General features: G+C 34.5%; 1 protein-coding gene across 5 annotated transcripts in view; it reads right to left on the bottom strand.

The window, feature by feature from the left end:
- C1GALT1 (core 1 synthase, glycoprotein-N-acetylgalactosamine 3-beta-galactosyltransferase 1) overlaps positions 1-24253 on the bottom strand; it is a 123002-nt gene that overhangs the window by 57931 nt on the left and 40818 nt on the right. For 3 of the 5 annotated variants that reach the window (XM_037836757.1, XM_037836759.1, XM_037836758.1), the window contains 3 exons: positions 22530-22766; positions 20301-20968; positions 9289-14231 (listed from right to left, as the gene is read on the bottom strand). In XM_037836757.1, coding sequence (XP_037692685.1) covers positions 14028-14231; positions 20301-20968; positions 22530-22766 — 1109 coding nt within the window. In that variant the 3' untranslated portion in view covers positions 9289-14027. Of the gene's footprint in view, positions 1-7172; positions 7957-9288; positions 14232-20300; positions 20969-22529; positions 22767-24253 lie in introns of those variants that run through there. The other 2 variants (XM_037836761.1, XM_037836760.1) reach the window with 2 other exon arrangements.

Genomic DNA, 24253 nt, shown 5'->3' with positions numbered 1-24253 from the left:
GACATTCATTTTTCTCTAGTGATCATGGATTTTTCTCCAGAAGGGACCATAAGCTGGGACATAAAACAAGCCTCAATAAATTAAAAAAAAAAAAATTGAATATACTCAAAGCACATTCTCCAACCACAATGGAATACAAACAGAAGTCAATAATTTTTAAATTGTAACTCCACTATTTACTTCCTACATGATATAAAATACACAAACTCTAATGACAAATCAGTGGTTTTGAACTCAACGTAAAATATGTAATTTTTGACAACTATATAAAGGTGGGGGAATGGAGGAGTATAGGAACATAGTTTATGTGTCCTATTGAAATTAAGTTGGCATCAAAGAAAAACAAGATTGTTATGCATTTAAGAGTTTAATTTTAAGCCCCACAGTAAACACAAAGAAATTATCAGAGAATATGACCATAGAGATGAAAAGTAGAGTATGGGTTAAGAGAAATGGGGGAAGGGGCAATGGGGAGTTAAGAAATGAGTGTAGGGTTGCTGTTTGAGGTGAAGGGAAATTTCTAGTAACGGATGGTGGGAACATTCTAAATGTGATTAATCCCACTAATGGAAGTCTAGGGAGGAGGTGGAATGGGAAGATTTAGGCTGTATATATGTTTCCACAATTGAAAAAAAAAATACAGTCTAAATAGATGACAATTGAATGCCAAGGATGAACCTGGATGGGATTGGAGGATGGAGGACAGGAGGCTCAAAGGGACATAGTTGAGACATAAGGAAAAGGAAATATAGAATGTAAGCTTTGTATCATTGTTGAATCTCTTGTACTTCTTAACTGTGCTTAATGGGATTGCATAAAAGAATGTTCTTATTCATGGGAAGTGTATATGTGAATTATAGTGTTTGTTCAAGGATGTGTGCAGAGCTCTCATATGTTCAGAAGACAGAGCAATAGATGATGGATGATAGGGAGGGAGGGAAAGTAATAGTCATGTGACAGCATGTTAAAGTTGGTGGATTGGGCTATCGGGGGAGGGGGTCAGGGTATGATGGAATTCTGTGTATGGGGTTAGTATTGTTTTTGCAACTGTTTCTACAACTTTGAATTTATTTCAAAATAAAAAAAAAAAAAAAAAAAAAAAAAGAGTGCCTACCAGAGTGACCTCTTGGCTCCTTTTGGAATCTCTCAGCCACTGAAACTTATTTCATTTCCTTTCATTTCCCCCTTTTGGTCAAGAAGATGTTATCCATCCCATGATGCTGGGTCCAGATTCCTCCCTGGGTGTCATATTCCATGTTGCCGGGGGTATTTACACCCCTGGGTGTCAGTTCCCACGTAGGGAGGAGGGCAGTGATTTCACCTGCCAAGTTGACTGAGCTAGAGAGAGAGGGCCACATCTGAGCAACAAAGAGGCCTAGCCTTTCCTTTGCAGTAACAGTCATGAACAAGTTTTTATGTGGACATACGTTTTCATTTCTCTTGGGTATACACATAAGAATGGAAATACTGGATCATATTGTAACTCTGTTAAACCTTTTGAGGGAGTGTTAGATTGTTTCCAAAGGTGGCAGCACCATTTTACATTCCCACCAGCAATGAATGATGGTTCCAACTTCTCTATGTCCTTGTCAACACTTGCCATTTTCCTATTTTTTTTAATTAAAGTCATCCTAGCAGTTTTATTTCCTCCTTATCAATGTTTGATTGTGGTGATGAATGCACACCTATATGATGATACTTTGAACAACTGTTGTACACTTTGGATGACTGTATGGTATGTGAATATAGTTCAATAAAATTACATTAAAAAAATGAATAAGCACTTAAATATATTTATAAATTATTAATCTTGAAGTCCAAAAAGAAAAACCCTCTAGGCAGTAGGGGTTTAAAACAAAAGCCTCAGTTTTGTAATTACTGTAAACAAACCTGGAAGTTAGAAAAAACCACCCCTGGAATTTCCCTAAGAGAGCAGAAGGCTGACAGAGGGCTGCCTCTGGAAAAGGCAAAGACCTTTTCCAATTGTCCGGGTCACAGCCTAAAGTGAAATAGATCTAATAATTAGAAACAGTTAAAAGAAGGGTGAAGGAACTCTCAAATCCCATCACCCTCATCTCAATCTTTTAAATTCAAGTTCCACAAACCAGACCTCATTTTTCCTTGTTTTGCCTATCCCTGCCCGCAGGGCCTACCACCTAAGGCAGTTAAGAGGAAAGGGCTTAGTGTGGAAAGATGGTGAGGTGTGGTTTATAAGTCTTTCAACTGAGCCAGAGAAATCAGAAATAGTAGGCATAGAAGAAATGTTGTGGAATAGGCCATGTTTGTTAAAATTATTATTTTCCAATAATACCTTTGCAATGGTAACCATGTAATCAGATCATTATTAAAATAGAAATAGCCTTAGGATAGGAGTGACTGAATAAAATCTAAGTGAAATGAAAGGCCTTTGAGAACTATGAAAAAGTCTTCCTGGATTACTACAAATCCAGGATACACAGCATTTTTATTATTTTCCATATTATGAGGACCAAATTTTCTGGGTAAATTTTGTCTGTTGTAGTCATTGCTGACTACAAGCCCTGAATGAACATGGAAAGTTGTAGAACGTTCATAAAAGTGAATTCTGTCTTAGTCAATGCTGACCAAAAATTTGATAAGCTTATTTTTTTTTAAAAAAAGAGCTTTTGAGTCACACTTTGTATTCATACAAGACTAAAGTTTAGTTTGTTCTCTGTTAAAATAACGTGGATTGTTAGTCTGCTCTTAATGAAGTTACGAAAAGTTTCTTTAACTATCTGAATATCTGTCTAGAAGACAAAGATTTTGTATCAGAATAATATCCCTACTGATGTTTATGTTGAGTTTATCATCCTTTATTTCGGAAGACAAGTCTTCTCACTTTTAAAGGAAAACTTACAAAAGATTTGTTCTTTCACCTTATAAAAGTAAGATGCTAAAATATTTTAACATATTACATAGGAGGTATTTGGGAAGTATTCAATAATTAAAATGGATTTTTTAATCCTGTTAGCTAAATATGTATGGGTGAAGTGTTATTAATATATTTAGAAATTGTACAAAATTCCTTAAAACTTGACAATGTTCTCACTGTCCATGTTATAACCTGATAGTGATTTGTGTAATGCTAGACAACAGTATGATGTTGTTAGTCATCATTTAGTTATTCTTAGAAAAAGGCTATAGATCATGGAAACAGCCAAATTTATTGTTAGTTGCACTGCTTTGCCCTAAATGCTTCTCTAAAAGTATACTGTAGTCAGCTGTAAGTCTGAACTTCATCTGCAACAAAAAGGGACTTTAAAAGAGAAGCAAAACAAATACATAAATTATCTCTTACCTGTTAATTAACATAACCCTGGTAAATATGTAAAGGTGAGATAGGACAAAAACTTTGCTATGGTTTGTCAATATAAAACAGCCTTGTCAAATGTTATTTTTGAAAATAGCTTATTCAGAATTGGTTATAAGAAACTTCGGGCTTAGATTGTAAGCTTTTACAGCGGTCACATTTACTTTTTTTTTTTATTCATTTTATTGAGATATATTCACATACCATGCAGTCATACAAAACAAATTGTACATTTGATTGTTCACAGTACCATTACATAGTTGTACATTCATCACCAAAATCAATTCCTGAAACCTTCATTACCAAACACACAAGAATAACAAGAATAATAATTAAAGTGAAAAAGAGCAATTAAAGTAAAAAAGAACACTGGGTGCCTTTGTCTGTTTGTTTGTTTCCTTCCCCCATTTTTCTACTCATCCATCCATAAACTAGACAAAGGGGAGTGTGGTCCTTATGGCTTTCCCAATCCCAATGTCCCCCCTCATAAGCCACATTTTTATACAATCGTCTTCAAGATTCATGGGTCTGGGTTGTAGTTTGATAGTTTCAGGTATCTACCGCCAGCTACCCCAATCCATTAGAACCTAAAAAGGGTTGTCTATATTGTGCGTAAGAGTGCCCACCTGAGTGACCTCTCGGCTCCTTTTGGAATCTCTCTGCCACTGAAGCTTATTTCATTTCCTTTCATTTCCCCCTTTTTGTCAAGAAGATGTTCTCCATTCCATGATGCCGGGTCTACATTCCTCCCCGGGAGTCATATTCCACTTTGCCAGGGAGATTCACTCCCCTGGGTGTCTGAGCCCATGTAGGGGAGAGGGCAGTGATTTCCCCTTTCAAGTTGGCTTAGCTAGAGAGAGAGGGCCACATCTGAGCAACAAAGAGGCATTTGGGAGGAGGCTCTTAGGCACAATTATAGGGAGGCCTAGCCTCTCTTTTGCAGCAACAGTCTTCCCAAGGGCAAGTCCTGTGGTAGAGGGCTCAGCCCTTCAAATCACTAGTCCCCTATGTTTGTGAGCACATTAGCAACATCGAGGTGGGGCAGGCCAACACCCCTGCATTCTCCACCAGCTCCTCAAGGGGGCTTTGCATATTTTTTTCCCTGTTTTTTTTTTAAACTTTTTTTTTAAATCAACTGTATAAAAAATAAAAAAAATTAAAAATTAAAAACATACAATAAAAGAACATTTCAAACAGACCGTAACAAGGGAGTAAGAAAAAGACAACTAACCTAAGATAATTACTTTACTTCCAACATGTTCCTACTCTACCCCAAGAAAATAACCTAATATAGCAACATTTTTGTGAACTTGTTCCTACTATACCCATCAGAAATTAACAGACCATAGTCATTCCTGGGCAATCCCAGAACGTTAAATTTACCCACGATAGTTTATCTGTTCTTCTTGGATTATTGTTCCCCCTTCCTTAATTGCTCTCTATTGCTAGTTTCCCTACATTCTACATTACAAACCATTTGTTTTACATTTTTCAAAGTTCACATTAGTGGTAGCATATAATATTTCTCTTTTTGTGCCTGGCTTATTTCGCTCAGCATTATGTCTTCAAGGTTCATCCATGTTGTCATATGTTTCACGAGATTGTTCCTTGTTACTGCCGTGTAGTATTCCATCGTGTGTACATACCACATTTTATTCATCCACTCATCTGTTGAAGGACATTTTTGGTTGTTTCCATCTCTTGGCAATTGTGAATAATGCTGCAATGAACCTTGGTGAGTCACATTTACTCTTAAGCTTTAACTGTAAATTCTAAATTCTGAGGTGTTTTTCTCTTTGTATAACCTGGCAGTTCCCTAGCACCTGAGATATCTGAGTGACACCTGAGACGCAGAGTTAGCGGTCTCCAGCTCTGAGAGTCAGTATTACTGGAAACAACAACTGTTAAAAAGCTGAAAAAAATCAGATTTCTATTGAAAAAGCTGATCTGGTTAAGACTAAGTTAAATAAGAGTACAGGGTAAAAGATAATATTGTCTATATTTTAAAACCTTGACTTCTGTTTGAGACCAAAGAAGAGATGTTTATTTTGTCCAAAATTTAAATTTTCTGTAGTACACTGTCTAATTTAACCTGTCTAGTCAGTTTACTTAAACAACCTAATTCAGCTTTATTTGACATGGAACCTAGAATAAGGAATAAAATTTTGATATTCTATACAATTTACTGTTATACTCTGATGCATTTCAAAGTATTTTAGGCAAAAAATGAGAAAGTATTTGCAAGGCCCCTTGAGGGACTAGAGAAAAAACGGAAATGTTAAATTTACCCACCTGGGGAATTCCTCATGTTCTCTTAGGCAGTGGGGGCTCCCAGTTTGATGGGCCAGGCCCTTGATCTTGAGGCTTGCCCTTGTGAAAACTTATTTCTGTAATGGCAAAGCTAAGCCTATTTATAATTAATGCCAAAGAGTCAGCCCAGGAACCCTCTTTTGTTACTCAAATGTGATCTCTCTCTAAGCCAAACTCTGCAAATAAACTCAATACATCCTCCCTATGTGGGACCTAACTTCCAGGGTAGCATTAAGTCTCTCTGGCAATGTGGGACATGACTCCCAGGGATGAGGCTGACCCTGGCATCATGGAATTGGATGATCAAAAAGGGGAAAAGAAGTAAATTGAGTTTCAATGGCTAAGAGATTTCAAACTGAGTTGAAAGGTCATTCTGGAGGTTACTCTTATGCAAATTTCAGCCAGATACTACAAACTACCACAATATGGCAAGCCCCAACCAACAGTATTCCTGAAAACCCTAAAGGACACCTTGGGCTCTACAAAAGTTTAACTTACTAAGTTTGTTTTTCAGAGACTTAAAGCTTCCGGATTGTTCCTATGCTAGATAAGCTCTGAAACCCAGAAGTACCAGTCTCTCCAAGAAAGAACCACCAGTTTCATCCCTCTGCCCCATAATGTCGATGCCCCCCTTTTCAGCATGAAACAGTTAGAAGAGTTGTTGCCCAAATATCCATCAAGATTGAGGGCAACTTATCAAATGAGAGGGAGGAGTTGAAAGCAAGAAGTTAGGATTTAAGGACTGATTATGATCACTGAATCATAATGTAGATATTCCTTTTTACTTTCTGGTATATTAGAGTAGATAGAGGGAAATACCTGAAACCTGAACTGTAATCCAACTGCCTTGATCTCTGATAATGATTGTATAGCCTTTATCTTATGTCCTTGAGATTGTAAAAACCTTATGATTAACCTTCACTTGTACCTATTTATCCAGTTTTTTTGACTTTAAAGTCTTATGATCACTAAAAACAGCCCCTAATGTTTATTAATGAAGGGTCTTGGGTCAGCTCAGAACTAACCTACCCCAAGTCCAAAGTTATCTTGATAACCAAAGCTGGATCTAACCAAAATGGGCCCACCTGATATATGCAGTAGCTTAGACTTTAACCTACAAGTCAGCTATACCTCATAATACTAAAAATCACACCCATTATCATATTAAGGCCACTATTTTCTTACATAAGTTCTGTGACTAAGTATGCAATCAATCTGTACATGCTCAACAATTAAATCACTTCTAATTACATCTGGAGCCATTGTACTCATTATCCTAAAACTGTCCATCTTTTGATACTATAAAACTATCAGAATTATCACAGTTTTTTGGACCAATAGGCCATCTGTTCTCCTACTGCGCCAAGCAATAAAACGCTTTGTCTCTTTGGAAAAAAAAAAAAGCAATGACATTTTAATATTTTAAAGAAAAGTCCAAGTATTAAAATATAATAACCATACTTTTCTCTTCATAAATGTCTCTTTCTGTGTCTCACACACACAGCAACAGATAGTACAAAAACAAGGATGACAGTCTTGTATAGAATGAAAGGAAAAGTTGAATCATCATTTCTCTATCAAAACTTTCTGGATTTTCTTAACACTTCTTTACAAACCAACAACAAAATTAACAGAGAGTAAAATTCAACCTAAATGCTACCAAGAGTATGATTTTATTGTAAGAATAGGAGGAGAGGCATTAGTGCAGCTTAGAGTGAGCCCTTTTAAAAACCCCAGAAGCTTATAAAGGTCAAAACCTGTTTAGTTGTTAAAACTAAAACAATGCACCCCCAGAATTAGTTCTAAGATGGCACATCACCTGGCAGTTCTATAAATGAGGAAGTGCTGTTAATCTTTCACTAGCCTTTCATTAGAAAACCCATATAGTTGAAGTCCTGAATGCCATTAAAAAAACAGAAAGGAGCATTTCATAACTGCTAAGTAAGCCCTGCTGTATTCAACTGCATTATACAGAAGAATATAAATACCTTTTTTCCATTCCTGGAAAAGGCAAGAAATATCAATAATAAAATAGGGGTAAAACCACCACAAACAACTGACAGTTCTTTTGGCAAAAGAAATGATGCAACACAGAAATAGTTTTAAGAACCACAGTGGTTAAATTTCTAGGCAGGAATACTAAATTCATAAGTAACAAATCAAACTCATGGCAAAACAAAGTACACTTCCATGTTTTACTAATACTTACGGATTTATTGGTAGAAAGTCAGTCCTGCTGAACTTTAGTTGTTAAATATTCATTCACCTTAATTAACCAGAAATTTCTCTTTGGACAATATACACCATTAATTGACCTGTTGCAAAATATGTTTTAAATAGAGTCCGTCAAGGATGTAAATTCAACAATAATCTTCCTGTACCCTTTCTAGTACCATAATGCTATAACTTTGGAAAACTTAAAATAGGTAGTAAGTCTGTATATATTTAGGTAAATAAACTAATGACTTAGAAATTTAGCAGTACCACTAAAGACAGCTAATTGGAAAATATGGTGCTATCAGAATGTTTAATTGTACAACTATGCTACTAAAGCCATATGAAGTGGCATGTGCAACCTTCTCAGCTTTTCTAAAGCTGCCCCATGCAAATGAGTGTGCATATATATGTAGGTGTATGTATATATATACATATTCACAGACATACATATATATACTTATAAGGTACGTACTGGATAGCAGGGTACTGACAATTAGGACAGACAGGCTAGACTCAGAGCCTTATAAACATTTGCAATGATTTGCCTAGGAAGAAATAGATTATTAGGTTAATTCTTTTTGTATTCTAAGTCCCAGGCAGATCTAATATCAATAGCTTGAGTTCTGGATGAAACATTCTTAAAAACAAAGTTTTTTGGCCTCAGATTGCATTTTAGTTAGCCTTCACATACTCAAAGTATGATTAAGCAAAGGTGGAAACTTCTTTTACATCCTTAGGAGCAAAGATTTGCATAGATATAAATACCTCCTGAAATGTTTGTCATTCAGTTCTCATCTCAAATGCTACCTCCTCAGAGAAAATCTTCCTTGACTCCTCACCTATCAAATTGTTCTATCACTTCATTCTGCTTTATAGTCCTACCACCAAATCTCTGTAATATCTTGTTAATTCATTTATTAACTTGTTCACTATCTTCTAGCTCTAGAATTAAAATTCTATGAGAACAGGGCTCCTATATGCCTTGCTCACCACTACATTTCTAGCAGAAGCTTGGCACAATTTGTTGAACAAATGAATTTCTCAGTGTACACGATAGATCAAAACATACCAAGAAAAAGAAAACCAATCTCTCTCTCTACACACACACACACACACATTCACATATATATCTCTATACACACTCTCACATTCTTCTGCACTACAGAATAGATGTATCTAATTTTTTAAAAGTGTATTGTTCTAAATCAGGGGTGCAATATTTTATTGCTTTAAAGTAAATAATATATATTGCAGTAATTTCTAGTGCAATAATTTCTTGCAGTAATTACTTAAGCCTATTCAAATTGAAGAGCTTTGATGGGAACACAATTTAAATTAATATTTTTCAGAAAATAATCCAAAAACTACCCATAAAAGAAAGTTTTTTCTACAACTGTACATCAGTTAAAAATAATCAGAAGAAACAGCTTTAAAGATGGCAATTTATTTTTATGCAGTTGTTTAAATCCATTGTTCAAAAATGTTCAAAAGGCACTTTTAAAAACGTATTTAAAAATACATTTTTCTGACTTAAGGTGATCACTTAAAATAAGCAAGTCACCAGACATCTTTTTAAACCATTCATGACACTATCACCTTACATAATTTTTAAACTTGAAAACACAACAATCACTGTGTAATATAAAACACTGCTTAGCAGTAAGATTAGTTTCCTTCTAGTAATATAATTCATATGGTTTTGCAGGGCTCTGCAAAGTTATTTAAACTTAACTAATATAAACTGAACACCAGAGAGGTAAGGGAGTTGAACTACGGCACAATTCAATTCTAAAATTAGTTTTAGAATTGGTTTCTCTAAAGAAAATTTGTAAAATTTCTATTTCAACTGTGACATATAAACATAAGTCATTTTTTGTCAAGAGGTTACATTTAGCATAAAATAAACCACAGGTTGTCCCAGATTTCTTAAATGTATTTCTGTCATGCCTAGTATAGAAGTAGAGAAATGAGGCAAGTGAGATTTTTTTGTTGTTCTTAATTGAGAGAGAAAGGAGAGGAAGAGATAGGGAATCTAAACTTCAATTTTTTACTTCATTTAATAATCATAGATCTAGAATTCGTTTTAAAATTGTAGATTTCGAAGTGGGGCAAGTATCCTGAAAGCCAGGGGACCTTATTAGACAGACTTTTACTTTCACTCTCATAGGGAAACCTAGTTAGTAGGTATAAAACTACCAGTAAGTGATACAAATTCTAATCACTAATAACAGTCAAATTAACTTTGTGAAAGCAATATTAAGGATTAGCTAGAAAATGAAGTTAGTTATGAAGGAAATGAGGAAGGGTCATAAATACAAAGCAGCAGAAGTTGTCAAAGAGACTAATAGTCTAATAAACTGAAAATCTAAATGAAAAAAGCAAGACATGAGGAAATCTGATCAAGTGAGGGATTCTTTCAAGTACAATAGTGTCTCAATCTGGTACTACTATAGTTCATAGGCCCAAGGAAATGAAAAATTAATACTCCTGAAACAATTATAAAAATAACCATTAGCAAATTTAATGCACAAATCCAATTACCATATTTCAAAAAATATTAAAAATTGGCCACTGATTTTTGAATCTTATTACACTAACAAAAACTCCTCTGAAATTTAAGGTATTTGAAAGCAAATAATCTCAGACAAAAACCTGCTTTGAATATAAGGACTTTCCACTAGAAAACAAAAGCATACTGTAATTAGAAAACATAAGACAGCAAAAAAGCCTTATGTCTTGAGACTAGGCTAAAAATCATTTCTCCAAATGTCAAAGATCTTAAAGATGAATAAATCATTGCCACCATGAAATCTGGTTTTATGTGTTCTAACAATGATCTGAAGAATTTTTTGTGTTATTAGGTCATGTAGGACAGTCAGCTGATTCTTGAGAGTAATGTTTTAACTCATAGTATGAATTAGCAGAAAAATATTCTGGATATTATAAAACAGCGTTTTGCCAGCTGGATTTAAAATTTTTACTAACAATTAGACATTTTTTGGTGACATTCATTTACGTATGCTTTAAATAAGTTAATATGTACTTAGTACTTAAAAAACCCTTCTTGCCGCAATGTGAAATTACTTAGAGAATTACGTATTTTTTTGCAGGCCCAGGTAATAATCACACCAGAGAAGCTAAAGAATTTTGCTAAAATGAATGATCCACTGACCCTTTAAATCTTTTACATTTAATATAGTGTGCCCATGGACATCATTGATTTAAAACATCCTTTATCTAAGTCTGAAAAATATATTACTTATCATGCAGTAATCCTCAGTGTGCTCCAAGGACGATGTGCATCAGAATCACATAGGTCCTAAGGCTATGGTTCTCAAGACAGGATGAATGATAATCACCTGGGGCTTGCTAGAGCCCACCCCTAGGGTCTCTGATTCAGTAGGTCTTGGGTGGTACCCAAGAAATTGTATTTCCAAGTTCCCAGGTGATGCTAATGCTGTTGATTGGGACACACTTTAAGAACCACTGCCCTGGGTTATCTGGTGAGAATGCATATTATTAGGCCCTGTACTAGAATCTGAGTTTCTGGGATTTGGTTCTTGAGATATGCATTTTAATAAACTCCCTAGCAAGAGTGTGAGAACCATAATTTGAGAACCACTATGACAACTCGCCAGTTAAATTTGGCCAATGTATCAAATGTCTCATATAAGGGAAAACAGAAATAATGTTTACTGATTAACCCCAGCCTGGCATGGTGCAAAGAACACACAAGAGAGGCTTTAGGGTACAAATCCTAGCTCTGTTACTTACTAGCTTTGTGACACTAGGAAAGTTACTTCAATTCTTTGAGCCTGTTTCCTCATCTATAATCTGGGAATAACAATTTGTGAGGATTAATGCTAATGCACACAGAGTAACTAAGCACAATGGCTGGCATATAGCAGGCAGCAGATAAATTCTAGCCATCTAATATTATTATTAATATATAAGAAATGTATGAAATATTCCTTCAGTATCAAGTTTAATCAAAGTAGATTTTTCATTCATTTAAATTAAATATTTATACCCAAAGGTAATAGAATAATAATAAAACCTTATATTTATTGCTCCCTACTCTGGGCCAGACAGTGTTCTAGGAATCTTACATGTATTACTCATTTAATCCTCATAAAATTCCTGTGAGGTAGGTAGCATTATCTCTAATTTTCAAATAAGGAAATTGAGGCACAGAGAGATTAAGTAAACTGCCCAAGATTTACAAAGCTAGTAAGTGATGCAGCAGGAATTTAAATCCAGGAAGTCTGACTCCAGGGCCCAGAAGTCACCACAATGTGGCTTCTATGAGCAAATTTTAAGAATCCTGGATGTTTACCATAAACAGGAAAGTAGCCTATATGGACTACAAATAAATTCACATCCACAGAAAGGTGAAGAGTTGTTAAAAAAAAAGGAATAAATTCCTTGAAATTTTGGCAGGTGACACCACCACAGAAGCAACAACAACAAAATTTAATTGGTAAATATTCAGGAGTGTTTTCACTCTGTGGAGAGAGTAATCCATAATTAGCCAATAAAATAATCATCCTCTCAAATATTCCACTGAAAAAGGTCAAGGTTTTGACAGCTATTGGCACAATAAATATAAATCATTTAGCTAAGCAGCATAGTAAATGGCATGACAGCCATGTAAAATTAGCATAATGATAAACATGAGAGATGTAAATCATTTTTAACATTAAAGATAATCTTATAAAAAGTCTGTAAAATATTTTGTTATGATACACTTAGATACTATATTGCTAAAACCAATGGGAATTAAAATTTTTCTTTCCTTCCAGAAACTCTTTAAACAGAGGGTCACTAAAATTAGAATGAGTCTTTCATGAATGTGTTTTTGCAAACGGTCTTGAATGGATCTTCTACTTTGCTAGATTTACCCGCTGGCAAAACTTAATCATCCCAAGATAGTAAAAGCTAGCATCAAACTTTGGGTTATTACTCATAAATTATTTGGTCTTTTAATATATGATATCTTTTAGTTTGTTTAAGCACTCAGAATTTTCTACTGTTTTTTAATGCTGGTTAAAATTTTACATTCAAACAATCTTACCAGTCTAATAGCCACCTCAGATCCTAAAAACAGGAGAATTTTAAAACTGTTTTAAACAAGTTACAAAAGGCACACATAAGTTCTCATTTTTTCAACAAGATGAGAATGGAAGGAACTATAATTATGTAGTTGGAAAGAGTTTTAAATAATTAAAAGTGTTACTTAGTAATTCCTGAGTATGGCACCAATATAATAAAAGCATCCCCGAAAAGCATTAAATTTTCTATTAGCTATCCATAATTAATGATGGATAAATTTGAGGACAAAAATATTTAAGAATGCATGTTTACAGAGTGTTGTTAATGCTCTGAGTAAATAAATTTTAATAATGGAGAATGTTATTCAAGAGTGATTAAACATATTTAGAAAAGAAACAATAGGAACTTGGTGAATACTATTCATTTTAGTGAAAGATTAACCACTAATTAGAACCAAATATATAATAGAGCCAAGGCCCAAGATAATTTCAACGTATGGTTTTATTAATGCACTTTAGGACAAGTGCCATTCATATACCACTTTTTCTGGAAGAAATACTGCTAATTATAAATAATCACAGAAAAATTTTCATTAGACAAACAGTGTGTGTGCGTGTCTGTGTGTAGCAGGGGAGGGAGGGTTGTTTCATTTATGTCATACTGCAAACACAAACTCACACCTTGAGTTTACAAACAACACTGAGCAACAATTTTTTCTTCTAAAATTTTCTTTAAGGCTGATCTTTTTAGCATTGTGTGTGTTACTAACATGGTGCAGTGTAGTTTTAGCAAATTTAGCTGTTTTAGTTTCTTAGTGACAATAACACATGTGGTCAGGAACAGGCAACAAAATCTCTTTTCTAGTCCCTCTACCTGGCCACCATTTTAAAGACACATATTCTTCATATATATATTACTGTATCAAAAACACATTTTAACAGACTTCACAGCTCATTAAAGCTTCAGGTTACAGTCATTCATATGAAAGATTTCTAATATGGAATGTTCATTTAGAAAGAATTCCACAGTGGGATTCCAGTACTCTATAACAGAAATGTAGAAGTCCTTCTTCAGTGCAATGTCAGGCATTTTACTTCTGTTCACTCATGTTTTTCTTTCAACGGTTTCCTAATTTTACTTTTGGATCATCATTTTTGTGTGTTTCAGTTATTTCCCTTAGTCTATTCTCAGATAAGGCAGGTTGATATCTGTATAAATAACCATATGGGCGAAGATGATAAACGAGGTATTCTAACTCATACATAGTTAGAGGGTCAACATAATGAAAAGAAATTGCAAGATCAGAACAGCATCCAGGACCCTAAAAAAGGAATGGAAATAGGCATTATTAATAAACACACATTGTTAACATAAAATATTCACAAAATGATAAAGGAAACATTAATTTGAAAAGATTCAAACATCAAAGCTGGCAAGGCAGAGCCGAGTTCTTGGAGGTCCTATTGATTTAAAAACCAAACATGAAATTGCCAAAGTATCTTTAACTGAAACAATATTCTCTCAAACTCTTCAGTGTTGCAGCAGAAAATGTTCTTATGATTTCTTCAGATGAAAGAAGCAGCTATAGAAAGGAAAGTACTCTACTTTTCCAAGTTTTGCTGTCTCTTTATAATTTTCTCACTAAAATCTTAACTTGGCTCAGCCTCACAGGACACCTCTGGAACATTCAATGACTACAACTTCTCTAATAGACACACACACACACACACACACACACAATTAAAATATCAAAATGTCCAGGTTCCAGCAAGGTTACTACACATAGAAAGAAACAGGAAGCAATGGCCCAGGCAAAAGAGATAAAAGCATTAGAAACCACTACTGAGTTAGAACAGACCTGGGATGAATACTTTTAAAACAATGGTCCCAAGTAGGTTTCAAGAGCTAAAGGAAAACATGGACAAAGAACTAAAGGATATCAGGAAAATGATAGATGAACACAAAGAGAATATCAACAGACAGAAATTATGAAAAGGAACCAAACAGAGCTGAAGACCACAGTAATAGAACTTAAAAATTCTCTAGAAGGGTTCAACAGCAGACTGGAGCTGACAGAAGAAGACAGAATCAGTCAATGTGAAGAAAAGAATTGAAATAATTCAGTCTAAGGTGTAGAAATTAAAAAGAATGAAGAAAACTAAATAGAGCCTGAGAACCTGTGGTATACCATTAGAAGTGTACCAATCTATGCATTGCGTGAATCCCAGGAAGAGAAGAAAGGCCAGAAAGAATATTCAAAGAAATATGGCTGAAAACTTCTCCAAATTTAACAAAAGATATGAATATGCACATCCAAGATGCTCAACAAACTCCAAACAGTATAAAACCAAATAGACCCACACTGTGGCATATTATAATCAAACCATCAAATACCAAAGAGAGAGAATTCTGAAAGCCACAAGAGAGAAGAAATGTGTCATGTACAAGGGAACCTCAATAAGATTTAGTGCCCATTTCTCATCAGAAATCATGGAGCAAGAAGAAAATGAGTGGCATGAGATATCTACGGTGCTGAAAAGTTCTATACCTGGCAAAAGTATCTTTGAAAAATCAGGGAGAGAGTAAGACATTCCCCAGATAAACAAAAACAGAGGGAATTCATCACTACTAGGACTAGCAGTAAGCTTCACGACAAAATAAAGATCTCTGGTGAGAGTAACAACACGGCTAAATATAAATGCTACTACTATTGTATTTTTGGTTTGTAACTTCACTTTTTATTTCTAGAGGTTCTAAAAGGCAAATGCATCAAATGTAATGATAAAGCAGTGGTTTTGAACACATAATGTACACATATGTAATTCGTGAGATCTACATAAAGATGGTAGGCAAAGAGTATAGGAATACAGTTTATGTATACTATTGAAGTTTAAGTTGGTATCAAAGTAAATAAGATTGTTATAGGTTTAGGATGTTAAATTTAAGCCCCACAGTAACTACAAAGAAAACAGAGAACATGCAAGCTCATGGAGACAGAAATCAGAGTACGGGTTGCAGGGAGCAGGGAGCAGGGTTGGAATGGAGAGTTAATGCATAGTAGTTACAGAGTTTGTTTGGGGAAATGGCAAAGTTTTAGCAATGGAAGGTTACGAGGTACCACAATATTGTGAATGTGATTAATCTCATTGGATAGTATGCCTGGGGAAAGATGAGATGGGAAAGTTTATGTAATATATATATATGTTATATATATATGTCCCCCCCCCAATACACACAAAGTAAAAAAGAAATAGTAACCCAAAAGACAATGACAATTAAATGGAATACATGACCCTGGAAGGGATCTAGCAAGGGAGGGAGAAAAGGCTCAAAGGGACATTATTGCAACATACAAAAAAAAAAAAAATGGAATATAGATTGTAAGCTTTTATCAATGTTAAACTTCTTGAACTTGATAAGGGCACTTAAGGTGGTTACATAAGTGAATATCCTTGTTCTTAGGAAATGTATATGGCAGTACTAAATGATCAAGGAGCATGGTATACACAACCTACACCCAAGTGTTCAGAAAATGGATTGATATAGAATGATACAGCAAATGTGGCAAAATGTTAAAATTGGGGGATCTAGTTATCTGGCAGTGAGTGAGGGTAGAGGTATTTTGGAGTTCTCTGTATGGGGTTTGTACTATTTTTTGTAACTGCCTATAAGTTTGAAAGTATTTCAAAATTAAAAGTTAAAAAAAAAGTAAATCAGTATGTCAACTTCTGATTATCTAAACCAGCTCTGTCCAATAGAAATGCATCACACAATACAATCTTAAATTTCCTAGTGGCCACATTAAAAAAAAAAGTAAAAATAGGTGAAATTATTTTTAATATATTTTATTTAACCTAATAAATCCATAATATTGTTTTGACATGCAAGCCATATTATTAATAATTCTTTTTAATTGTGCTAAGTCTTTGAAATCAGGTGTGTACTTAACAGTACATCTCAATTTGGACTAGACATTTCAAATGCTCAACAGACATATTTCAAGTGCTCAACAGCCATATGTGGCTAGTGGCTACTATACAGGATAGCACATTCAACTAAAGGATTACAACAGCTAACTTAAATTAATTTAAAATTGATGATTGTATATGGGAACTCTATTTTATGCATGATTTTTCTGTAAGCCTACAACTTCTCTAATAAAAAAAATTGACGATCCTTTGTGGAAACAATTTTTAAGTGACTCTTACATATTGTAATATTTTTGAGTAAGATTTACAGTGTTAATTATATTATACTTGATTACACCATCATTTTTTACTGGATGACCAGGATATCATTATTGTAAGCATTATAAGCAAGAAAAGACAATAAAAGAACAGAGCCATAATTATTAGAAAGAAAATAAAATAATTATTTGTAGATGATTATGGTTACACTGGAAACTCAGGTCAATGAAGAAAATCATTGGAAGTAAAGAATTCAGTAACAAATTTTAAAGATGCTTAAAACAGATTTTAAAGATGCCTTCATACACACCAATTAAAAAGATAATGATTTTTAAGAAGAGACCAAGGAGAAAAGTAACAAAAATATTAAAAATCTGGAAAGATACTTAAGAAATAAAGACGTACCTAAAGAAAACTGTAAAACTAAGGGACTTAGACAATTAAAGAAAAAAAAAATCCTAGGCAAAGATTTGCATAGTCCCTAAATTAATGAGTTCATATACAAGGATGATTGTTGCTCAAGCCCAAGATGATTTTGGGAGGGGGAGGGGGAGGAGAAATAAAGGGGAGGAAGAAATAAAATGGAGGAATACACACTCTTGCATTAATAATTTAAAAATATTGTAAAGCTACAAGGTTCAAAACAATATGGTGCTGGGCCCAAACCACATAAAATTATGGAAGAAAACTGAAATCCCATATATAGATCCTACTACGAGTAATGCTAAAGTATACACAAAGGAGGCATTTCAAATCAGTAATGAAAATAAGACTTAATAAATGGTTCTGGAAAAATTAGTTAATAATTTAGAAAAATCAGTGTGGGAAGCCTCTGAAGAGAAGGAAGGATATTTTACTGGTTACAAAATGATGACAATTATGATATCCTTTTGCTATTATTGTATATGTACCCACTGTAAGATACTTTTAGTACAATCTTATATGCATTTCAGTATATTTGTTATATGCATTGAAATGGTCTTCTTGAGTTTAGGTACATTTTTGCATGGGAAAAGATGCAGAATTAAAAAGGGAAGATGTAATGTCATCTTGGAGTGGTCAAATACATTAAGAAAGATTTACATTGAAAAAACATTCAAAATAGTACCTCACCCAAACAAGAAAAAACCAGAAAAAAAGGGGGGGGGGGGCTATCAAATTGGGAATACATCTGTTTTACAGTCAAAGAAATTGTTGAATCTATAACAGCAATGGAATCCTAGGATGAGGTTCCAAACAGCCTCAATATATAGAATATTAATGTTTGCTTATTAAAGTGGAATTTTACCAACAATTGAATATTTATTCTAACATGTCCCCCCATCCCTTCTTTTTGTTCATATCCCATTAATCACAGAGGTGTTCAGGGGTGGGGCAGGATAAAAGAGATAACAGGCACTTTTGGAATCAGAGTGGGTTGCAACACTGCCTAGACAGTTTACCATGATGCGCTATTATGTCTGTATAAACACAAAGAGCACATTGGTTGATAAAAGGAAGCAATAATGATTTTTTTCAAAATTTTAATTAAATTTGAATTAAATTAATTTGAATTTAATTTTAATTAAAGTTGATTTACCTAAAGCTTGGGTCAGATGTTTTAGGCCAGGGTTTCTCAACTTGACACTACTGACATTTTGTTGTCAGGGGCTGTCCTGTGCATTGTAGGATGCTTAACAGCACTCCTGGCCTCTACCTACCAGATATAAGCAGTGGGACAACCAAAAATGTTTCCAAATGTTGCATATCCCCTGGAGACAAAATCATTCCATTTGAGAACCACTGTTCCACACAATGATTTGAAAGTACTGCCTTGTGAAGAAGAGAATGGTAGTGCTGAACTATGAAGTATACTATTTATATCTTAAGATTAGAGAAATGAAGGCATAGAGAGCTAATAATGACTTGCCTAAAGACATTATTCATCAGTAACAAAACTGAGTTTAAAAGCTAGTTCTCGTGATTCCTGGTTTCATTCAATCATTCACTGCAGCAATGCTTAAAATATTGAAAAACTAGAAAAAACCTACTCAGCGTTTATCAGCAGGAGAATGGATGAATTTCAGTATATTCACACATTGGATTATTACACACCAGTTTAATGAAACAGGTACATAAATTAACGTTGATAAGTCTCAACATTGTGTGCAAAGGGCAAAATAGAATACATATGGCATACTTCTACTTTTTTTAAGTTTAAAACTTGCCAACTAATATTATATATTGTTTATGGATACACAGCACCTAGAAAAACATAAAAATATGCATGGTAATGATAAACACTAAATTCATGATAGTGGATAACCCTGGGAAGGAGGTAAAGGAATTGGTTTGGAGAAGGTACACAGGCCTCAACTATGTAACATTTTTTTTCTTTCAAAAAACCGGAAACAAATGTGGCCAGAGATTAATATTTGATAAATCTGGATGGTAGGTACAAGGTACTATATTATTCTCAAATATTTGTCTGTACACCTGAAATATTTAATAAAATTATGTATTTTAGATAAAATTCTCAGGAATGTAAGCTAAGGTCTCAAACGAGAGCTAAGGCTTGGTAAGTACTACCTGTGTGACAGGCAGTGCACTATACTGTAATCACAACTGAGATAGGTAAATCATGTCCATTTAATGAGTGAGGAAACAGGCTAAGCAAATTCTGTCCATCCAAAGCTATTCAACTATTAAGTGGGAGAGCAAGCATTTGAAACCACATCTTTCTGAACTTCAAAATCTTGTCAAGTTATTGTCCCTGATGGCTGGTCTAACCTCACTCAAGGTTTCTGTTCAAAAGTCACCTTACAGAGGCCTTCCTTAACCACCCAAACCTGCACATCCTGCCCACTCTAAGTCACTCTCCATCCCCTCATCTGGTTTTATTATTCTTCAGGACACTTTCCACTATCAAAAACTGAATTATATCTTGATTAGTCTACCTATTTATTGTGTGTCTCCTCAACTAGAATGTAAGGTTCATAAGAACTCGAACTTGGCTTTAATACTCTCAATGCCTGACACATAGCAGTATCAACAGATATTGGTTGTCATCTACCTTGCTATTCTGCCACTTTATACAAAAAGTCATAGGGAAATTCCTCGTCATGGGTACCAAAGAAACACACATATTTTAGCTAGTCACAAAAAAATAAATAAATCTAAATCAGACTAAATATTTATACAGTAATAAAATTTTCTAAACTCACCTCTACAGGAGGATAATAGTTATAATTCCAGTACCAAAATGTTTTGGGTAGATAACCTTTGATTAAGTGGTGTTCTGGTACAAAGGGATGAAAAGTTTCTTTTCCAGTGGTATCTCTGGAATCTCCTGCTTCTACGTTCATAATTTCCATGCATCTCCCCAATGCTAAGTCTTCGATGGAGGAACTATGTGTACATTTGTCCGTTCTAAATGCATCAACAAATCTCTTCAAGGCTTCCTTGCTCAAAACATATCCTGCTCCTCCACTCATGTAGCCCTGCTTTACAAAGGGCTTAAATCTTCTCCCAAAGTAAATGGGTTTTTCAGGGTCATATTTTGAAAGAAGCCATCTCAAATTGTCTAATATGACATATGTATCATCATCTGCTTTCATAAACCAATCAGCATCTTCTAAATGATGGTCATAAACATAATGAAAAGCTTTAATTGTTTTCCAGTATAGCTGGTCTCTGCCTTCTTTGGTTTTCAATCCCACAGTAGGAAAGTCTTTATTTTCTTCTGAACTCATAAACAAAACTTTATTACAACGTTGGGCCCATGTAGCTTTGACGTGTTTGGCCTTTTTCTCTAAATTTTGAGGTCCTGTCATAACCCAGCAAAGAATTTTAACCTTCTGATAGAGTTTTTCAGCGATGTCTGTGTCCTCATCTATTAAAGAAAATTAAAAAAAAAATTATATTTACAGATATAAAATTCAAATACATTATATTTAAGAAGGCATTTTCTTAATCAGTTTCAAAGACCTTTCCCTCCTACTTATCCATCTACCAATAGTAATTTAGCTGAACAACAACAAAAAAAGCAAAACTCAATCTAATGGGAACTGACATTCTGATTTATTGGTTTCCTGTCGGTCTTATCCAGAGGATCACTGGAGCTAACAAGAGTTGTCACTGTAACTCAAATTCTTACTACTCAAACTGTGATTCACTAACTAAATGGCACTGGCATGCCTTGGGAGTTTATTAGAAATGCAAAATCTCAGGCCCTCATCCCAGACCTACTGAATCATTATCTGCATTTTAACACGCTCTCCTGGTGATTTGTATGCAATTAAGCACTGCCATAGTCTTTGCTTTTCACTTCAAGCCACAAAGAAAAACTCAGCTGGTTCTCAACAGTACATTGACAGGAATTTCTGACTGCTTCTAAAGGACAAGAGAAACATGCTGCTGAAGTGGCAGTAGTTATCTATTTCATCATTTCAGAGCCATCAAGAGTACACTCCTATGATTTTCTACAAGTATCCTAAGGTGGCCTTAAGAGTTTTCATGATTATTCCAGTTTGAAGAAAAGGAGTTAAGATAGGGTTGAAATGACTTCTGACAGTAACATACCTCATTCCAAAATGCAAATCTACCAATCAGAAACAGAACAGAACTATGGGTTAGAGAGGTGATTTTTTTCAAACAGTGTTTAGGGCAGTGTTAGTCAAAGTAACAATTTGTAAAGAAATGAGACTTATGCCAGATTATAAAGCAACCCCGCAGGGATTGATGGTATCATGCAGGCAAAGAGAGAACAAGGGACAGCAACTTGGAGGATAACAATATTTAACGGCACTTAGAGGATACAATGAGAAAATGGGTTAAAGGTAGGAGGCGGGGGAGGGGGGATGGAGTCATTTTAGAACATCCCTAGTTTTCTACTTTTGTAGTTCCTTATGCCTCTTAAAGAATAAAAGATTGTTTATAATAACTCATTAAAAATATAAATTGAGATTTATATATACTTTCTTTTAAGTTTCTCCAGGAAAACAAAACACTAAGCAAAATTAAAACCAAAACAAGATAATAGTAAAAATCATAGACCTAGATAACCATGATAAAATTAGACCTAAAGAAAATACTAAAGTACAAAATAAAAAAAACAAAAACAAAAAAATTAGAACTAAAGAAAAATTTTCAGAAACAAATCCAATCTGAGTTTTTCTTTCCCCAATTCAGTTTCTAAATTGGTTTTACTTAAAAGTAACTTCAAAATGAATACCTTATTTCCTAAATAAACCTGGGTTCTAGCAATTTCCTTCTTTTGAGGCAAACCAAGAATTATTACCATTTAATGTCTAGGAATATAGAGCTCATTTTCATCAACAGATAAAGAAAGCAATAGAACAAAATTCATATCCATAACTTTTTCAACCCCTCCCTCATCTCCCCAACATTACAAATTACTGTTTAAGTTTATTCCTTAATAAAGTAAACCATACCTTTATGTTGGCTAGTATCTGCATTGAAGTTCATTTGTCCTTCTAGATGATTCTGTCCATTATCATCTGAATGTCTAGCATGAGGATCATTATGAAGAATATTAGGTTGGGTATCACTTTGTTCTTCCAACAAAATACTAAATAGCTGAGAACATAAAAAAAATCCGATTGCTGATCCACAGAGGAAGATTAAAAAATTCAGCCAAGATTTAGAGGCCATTTCCCAAAAGTGTTTTTCTGTAAGAATAAAATTAGCAAATATTATAAAATAATAAAGCAATATACGTACTGAGAATCTGATAACTTTTTAGCTTAACTGGGAGTTACTTCCTTCCATATAGAACATTTCTAATAGTATTTAACTTTTGATTATCTGTAAGTCTCTCCCTCTGTCTGCTGCTAAAATAGCATTATGGACAATTAAGTAAAATAGATGAGTGGTAGTTAGGATAATTATTATTGGAGATATTCTTCCCTACCAGGATCCTTTGTGGATCCAAGCATGCTTGGGACATTCTTTTTCTTTGTTTGCTGTTGAATCTTGAGTATTTAAATCTGCCTATTTTTTCTCCAGTGGTAGCAATCACCACCTACTCTATTCTCTAACCCAAGGGATAGCAACCTTCTTCAATAAAGAACTAGAAAGAAACTAGTTTAGGCTTTGCAGGCCACATATGGTCTCTGTTGTATACTCTTCGTTTTTTGTTTCATTAACAACGCTTCAAAAAGGGTAAAAAACATTAACTTGTAGATGGCTAGGGTCAGTATGGTTTTGGGACCCAAAGGACTATGATGGTTTGAAGCTGTATGTACCCCCAGAAAAGCATGTTCTTAAAGATAATCCATTCCTTTGGGTGTGGACCCATTGTACATAGGATCTTTTGGTGAGTAGGATCTTAAGGTGTGACCCACCTCATTCAGGGCAGGTCTTATTTCTCTTACTGGAGTCTTTTCTAAGGGAATGAAATTCAAACAAAGATAGAGAAAGCCACAAAAGCAAGAAGCTGGAAGCAAGGAAACATGGAAGACAAGGGAGATGAACAGATGATGCCATGTGCCTTGACATGTGACAGAGGAATCCAGGATCACTGACAGATGGTCTTCAGGAAGAGGGTAACATCTTAATAATGCCTTGATTTGGACATTTTCACAGTCCCAGAACTGTAAACTTGTAAACTAATAAATTCCCATTGTAAAAGCCAATGCATTTCATGGTATCTGCTTTGAGCAGCTTAGCAAACTAGAACAAGGACAAAACCAGCCTGCCATCTGTTTCTGTAAATAAAGTTTTATTGGAACACACATGTACTCATTCATTTATGTACTGCCTATAACTGTTTTTGCACTGCAACAGCAAAGCTGAGTAGTTACAACAGGAAGAATATGTCCCTCAGAGCCTTATCTAATACTTTATAGAAAGCCTGCTGACCATTGCTTTAACACGCAAGCTTCAGTGCTGTGTTATTGAAGCCTCTCTGCTCCTAATTTAACCGCCTACTAGAAGTAAAAAATAGATTCTCCTAGAGAAATAAAAGTCATCAAGAGCCTCAAATTCTCACTACATTTTTTCCTAGTAATAAAAAATATCCAACACAATAAAAAATAACCAGACATTCAAATGAAAGATTTCATTGAAAATTGGGGGTGTGGGGTGTGGGGGTGGAGACAGAAACAGGAGATTCAGATGACGGATTTTCCTGTTACTGGCTCTAAAATAACTATGC

This window comes from Choloepus didactylus, chromosome 5 (assembly GCF_015220235.1).
Source record: "Choloepus didactylus isolate mChoDid1 chromosome 5, mChoDid1.pri, whole genome shotgun sequence".
Classification (NCBI taxonomy): domain Eukaryota; kingdom Metazoa; phylum Chordata; class Mammalia; order Pilosa; family Megalonychidae; genus Choloepus; species Choloepus didactylus.
Note: the sequence above shows the minus strand (reverse complement) of the source record. Positions and strands in the feature narration are given on the sequence as shown.